The 5884-nt window shown below is 56.5% G+C and overlaps 1 protein-coding gene across 1 annotated transcript; it reads right to left on the reverse strand.

The window, feature by feature from the left end:
* Nucleotides 1-280: 280 nt before the first annotated feature.
* On the reverse strand, nucleotides 281-5597 carry SOX11 (SRY-box transcription factor 11). Its single transcript, XM_017666860.3, has one exon. It carries the CDS (start codon nucleotides 5478-5480, stop codon nucleotides 4170-4172), a length of 1311 nt encoding a protein of 436 aa, XP_017522349.2. The 5' UTR covers nucleotides 5481-5597; the 3' UTR covers nucleotides 281-4169.
* Nucleotides 5598-5884: the final 287 nt, after the last annotated feature.

The following is a 5884-nucleotide window of genomic DNA, read 5'->3' on the forward strand; positions in this document are numbered from 1 at the left end:
TTAAACACACTGCCTTTTATTAGCATTTTTTTAAATAACAGGGATGCATATCAGAATGTAAGAACTGGAAAATTATTTCCACAGTTTAAAGAATTAATAAGAGAATGCTGGTTCAAGTTTGGAAAGATGGAAATTTTACTAAAACGCCATCATCGAAGTCTGTGAGCTAGTTACAAACAGCAGGATACCCACTGGCTAGGCTGCAGCGCACCCAACCCCCCACCCCCACCCCCATCTCCACCCCCACCCCCACCCCCAAGTTACCTTTTAAGATATTCTGTCAATGCTTAAAAATAAAACTTACTTAAGAGACCAAAAAAAAAAATGCAATTAAACTTTTATTGAAGACTATCCAGTGGCCAGAATACCTTGTGTATTATACTGTTTAGACATTCAATAAAAAATTCACTATGAATGATTTTCACAATGCATTCATCAAAACAGCCTTAAATAATGTTTAAAAGCGCATTCAAGCGCCTGTCCTGAGTTCTAACAGGTTTTTAATTTAGGTCGCTGACCATCTATTTTTTTTTTTCTCTTATTTTACTATCAACAACTTAGGCTACGTAGCTTTTTTTCTCTTTTAATCAAGATTGTTTCCATTCTGAGGCCAAATTATTACGTTGCTAATTTAGTTAGAGTTTCTACCTCACCAGAGAAAATGTCCAAGATTCATGTATGATTAAAAACATAAAACACATGCAAAGTTTCCAGAGTTTCAAAATACATAGACTCGGTCTTACAAATGGGCTTGTGTTTTCAACAAGTTTTAGAACTGCAGCAGAGGGCCGCCACGTAAAATCCCCAGCACAGAGAATTGTCAATTGTAAACCGCTGGTTCAATTATACGTGGCTAAAATAAACGTTCGACCAATGACTACATTAGTCTATCATTTGGGAAAAACAGAAAAAAACAAAAACAGGTAAACAACTCCAGAAATCCAGTTCTATATTGAGAACCTTATTACCACCAGCCCTTTCTTTTCCCAAGTTTAGGACTAAGATCTGATGGTTTATCGAAACGAAAAAGCCATGGAAAAAAGAAATCCATCCATCTGCCGCAGAAGCTTGCTGGCTCCGCATCCCGAGGTGGGGGCTGGGTGGAGGCTCGCCCGGAGCCCAGGAAGGCTGGGGGAGGCCGGCGCTCGGAGCGCGGGGGCCAGGGCGGCACAGGAGAGCGGGAGGGGCGGCAGGAAGGGTGCAGGGGCCCCTTCGGCCTAGCAGCTCCTGGGAGCGGGCGGGTGCTTCCATCTGAGCTCGCCAAACCTCAAAAAAAATGGAGGCCAAACGCTGTTGAACCATTTCAGTAGGCTTAGAAGTGGTATGTGATGTGCACCGAGTTTCAATTAGCCACGGAAAACCTCCCCCACGGGCAGGCGCCGCGGCTCGCAGGGGCCGAGCTCGAAAGCTGGCGCGCCGACCCCCGCGTGGCCTCGCCGCCACCCAGGCGCGGCTCCGAGAGAGGCGGCCGAGGGCGGGAAGGGGGCCGGGGCCGGGGCCAGGGTGCGCGCTCCGAGACGGAGGCCGGGGATGGGAAACTGCGAGGGGCAAGAGGGCGGTACGGCCGGGCGGACGGCCCCCGCCGCACGGAGCGCGGGGGACGGGGTCCTGCCCGCGCCGCCGCCCGGGCCCCTCGGAAGGGGTCGAGGAGAACGATCCAAACGCCGAGCCGCCTCCCGCAGGCAGTCCGCCCGGAGGCAAATCCCGGGGCGGCCGGAGAGCAGGCGCGCCGGGAACCTCCGGCCCGGGTGAGCTTGCTCCCCCCGCCCCACGGCCCGCGGGCCCGGGGCACCGCCAGGGCCCGGGGCGGGGTGCGCCGGGCGCTTGCCGCGGCCGGGCAAGGAAAGCCCAGTCCCAGGGGCGCGTGGCTCTACCCCTCGTCTCCCGGGCCGCCGTTCAGACGCCCTCGGTCCCTCCGCGGCCCCACTGGCGGCTCGGCCAGTGCAGACACCCGCGTGGCCCCGGCTTCGATCGCAGTGGCGGCGGCGTGTCCCTCCCGCCGCCTTCGGCCACTCGCCGCGCCCTGGCCGTCCTCCGAGCGCCATCGGGGACCGAGCTCCCCGCCCCGAGGAACCGGGCAGACACAGACTCCGACCACCTCTCCGCAGCCCCCGTCACCGCTGGAGGCCAGAACTGTGGCCGCGTCCCCACGGCATCGACCTCGGCGCACACGCGGAGATGCAGGGTCCACATAAAAAGAAAAATTCACAACTGGAAACGGCTATCCGCACCCTGTTCAGGGGGGCGGCGAGGTTCGCTCGCGGCCGAGGGCGCCTGTCACCGCGACGCGCAGCCCTGCGCGCAGAACGCACACGCCCGGCGAGGACACCGGTCGCGCGCTGGCCCGGGTCCCCGCCACGCCCGCCGCCAGCCAGGAAGGGTGGAGACAGGAGGGAGCGGAGGAGGAGGTGAGAAAGGAAACTGGAGCGCAGGGGGGAGGGAAGGCGGGGAGGAAGCAGCCTCCTCCCCGGGTCTGGTAGCTCGCCCTCGCCGAGCTCGGCCTGCCCCCGGAGCACCCTGCAGTCTAACGCCCACCTCCCACCCGCGCTCACTACAGCCTCGTCACTGAATGCGCTGCGACAACAGAACCTCCAGTTTGACTTCCATAGAGACTATTGGCGATGAAGTTTCTATCAGTTCCAGCTGATTTATTAAAATTGTCAAGATACAGACTTCCAGCACAAAAAAAAAAAAAAAAAAACAGGCAATGATGTCGACAGTGCATTGAGTCTGCTTTGCCACCATTTGCTACAAAATACGCAGATGGTCTGTACTTTATTTAGATTATATTGCACGAAATGAGAAACTTTTTAAACTATGTGCCTTTTTTTCTTTTTTGCTAAAAATCGAGAATCCAGTTTCAAACCTTCCATCTGGGGCCCCCATCCACATATCACAGCGTATGAGATACATAAAGTCCTACTATAGTACAGTACATATACAATCTTTAAACTAAGATAACAGCTCTGAGGTCTATATCACCATTTTCAATAAATCTTTACCTACAAATATTGAACAAATCTCTACTATAGCTGTACAAAAAAAAGTTTGTTTTTTTTTAAACCACAAGGCCTTTAGATGCAAGGATTATTTTAAAATGTTAATCCTTTTTAAACCAGGACATAACGTACCAACATACTTGCATGCTAAAAAAGAGGAAAAAAGGAAATCAAAAGGGAAGAAGTGCCTGAAAGTCTTACTGAAAAAACACAGCAAGAATGTTCCCTTTTCACTGTACAAAAATACGCCTGAAAATATATTAATTTTTAAAAAAGACTGAGGTCTGTTATGTATCAAAAATGTTTCAATACCTTTTGTACTGAGGTCTAGGCTGTCTGGTATTCAATCAAGGAGGTATAAGGGAACAAGTTACAAAAAAAAAGTTGGCAAGTAGAAATCACATTTGCAAAACCATAAACAATTTGATCTGAAAAGTAAACTCTGATCTTAAGTCAGTTCACAGTTTTTTTTGTAAGCGTTTGTACAGTCTGCATTTTTTCAAGCTCCCTGCAGTTTTGTTAAGAATCGGATGCATAGAAGACATCAGTTTTCTCCCTCCAAAAAAAACATAAAATAAAATAAAGTTGCAATGGTCCCTTTTTTGTTTGTTTCTTAAAAAAAAAAAAACAGTTCTTTAAGATCTCTTAAGATTAAAAAAAAAAATCTCCAACCAACTCCCTAGCGTTAACAGTTGTGCTGCCAAAAGGGTCCTCTGCAGACGTCTTCCAGACTTCAAAGACCGACAAGCTTCCACAGCGCCTTCCGGAGCGGGTCCTCCTGCCCCTCCCCCGCCCCGTCCCCTCCGCCTTTGTTGCAATCACGAATTTCAGGAAAAAGAAAGAGTAATTACAAAAACACATTTTGGGGGAAAAAATCACAACTCCAGACTAGGTATGCAACTACCTTGAGACACGATAAAGGAAGAAGATGGGGGGAGGGCAAAAAAAGGACAGGAAAAATGTTTAAAAACTACTCATTTCACTTTAACTCCACCAAAAATTTTCATCATCTTTTCCCAATTTCTTTGTGTCACGACATCACACGAACATGAGCATCTTCTTCTCTCCCCTCCACCCCGCCACCACCACCACCATCAGGACCGCCACGGCTTCCTCCCAAGGAACCCCGCTCTGCACCCGCCGAGAGTAGGGGCGGGCGGCGCGCACCCCTCAATACGTGAACACCAGGTCGGAGAAGTTCGCCTCCAGCCAGTCCCCCGCGATCATCTCGCTCAGCTCGGGCGTGCAGTAGTCGGGGAACTCGAAGTGGGAGCCCAGGCTGCCCTCGCTGAACGAATCCAAATCCTTATCCACCAGGGACAGGGACAGGTTCCCGGCCGCCGCGCCGCCCCCCAGCTGCTGCTCGCCGGCGCCGGGCGCGCTCTGCGAGAAATTCAAGCTCAGGTCGAACATCAGGTCGTCGGCGTCCTCGCCGCCGCTGCCGCTGCTGCTGGACGACGACGAGGTGGACACCGAGCGCGAGGACGCGGGCGACAGCGCGGGCTGCGCCAGCGGCGGCGGGTGCTGCCTGGTGATGTTCTTGAAGCTGTAGTAGAGGCGGCTGCCGCCCCCCGCGCCCGCGGCGGCGCCGGCCCGCACCTCGTCGTACAGGCTCGCGCCCTCGGGGGACTCGGCCGCGCTGCTCAGCGTGGGGCTGGCGGGCACTTTGGCGACGTTGTAGCGTCTCAGCAGCTGCGGCGGCTGCTGCCCCGGCGGCTGCAGGAGCTGCTGGTGCGGCGGCTCCTCGTCGTCCTCGTCCGCCTCCTGCTTGATCCGCAGCTGCAGCTCGTCATCGTCGTCGTCGTCGTCGTCGTCTTCGTCCAGGAACACGCACTTGACCGTCTTGCCCGCGCCGCCGCCCGCGCCGCTCACGCGCAGGCCGCCGAGCGCGTAGTCGTCGCCCGCGCCGCCCAGGTCCCCGGGCTGCGCCGCCTTGCCCGCGCCCGCCTTGGCGCCGCCGGCCGCGGGCGCCGCGGAGGCCTTGAGCTTGCCGCACTTCTTGCTCGAGCCCTTGGAGGTCTTGGCGCCGCCCGCGCCGCCGCCGCCGCCGCCCGCCGCGCTCTTCTCGGGGCTCTGGCTGGCGCTGGGCTTGGCCGAGGGGTCCATCTTGGGCTTTTTCCGGGGCCGGTACTTGTAGTCGGGGTAGTCGGCCATGTGCTTGAGCCGCAGCCGCTCCGCCTCCCGGATGAACGGGATCTTCTCGCTGTCCTTGAGCATTTTCCAGCGCTTGCCCAGCCTCTTGGAGATCTCGGCGTTGTGCATGTCCGGGGACTGCTCCATGATCTTCCTGCGCTCGATCTTGGACCACACCATGAACGCGTTCATCGGCCGCTTGATGTGGCCCGACGCCGTCTTGCACCAGTCCGGGTCGCTTTCGTCCAGGGCCACCGGGCTGCAAGCCATGAATTCGCCCTCCTCCGTGTCCAGCGCCTCCCGGGGCAGGTTGCTCTCCGCTTCCAAGCTCTCCGCCTGCTGCACCATGATCCGCTGCGGGGCTGGGCGCTCCAACCCGGGCCGCTCGGTCTCGTGCGGAGGTCCCCCTCCCCCTCTCGTCCCTCCACCTTCCCGGGCAAGTTGCAAAGTCCTCGGCACCCCGCGTCCGCGGCTCCCCCCCTCCCCCCTCCCCCCCTCCCAGGCTGCACACAGTGACTGCTGCGGCTGCAGCGGTTTCGACCGCCCGCGCGCTGAGGGCTGCGGCCGCGACGGGAGAGGCGGCAGCGGCGGGCGGAGCAGCCCGGGACCCCTCTTCTCCGGCTCGTGGCTCCCGCCGCAAGCGCCGGACCCCGAACACTCCCAGGCGCGCGCACTCCTGCAAAAAGTTGGGGGACCTCTCCCAACTAGTTATCAGGGTGTCATATGGGTGACATCACTCCCCGGGCTAGCCA

The sequence above is a fragment of the Manis javanica genome, chromosome 1, assembly GCF_040802235.1.
Source record: "Manis javanica isolate MJ-LG chromosome 1, MJ_LKY, whole genome shotgun sequence".
In the NCBI taxonomy this organism is placed as follows: Eukaryota; Metazoa; Chordata; class Mammalia; order Pholidota; family Manidae; genus Manis; species Manis javanica.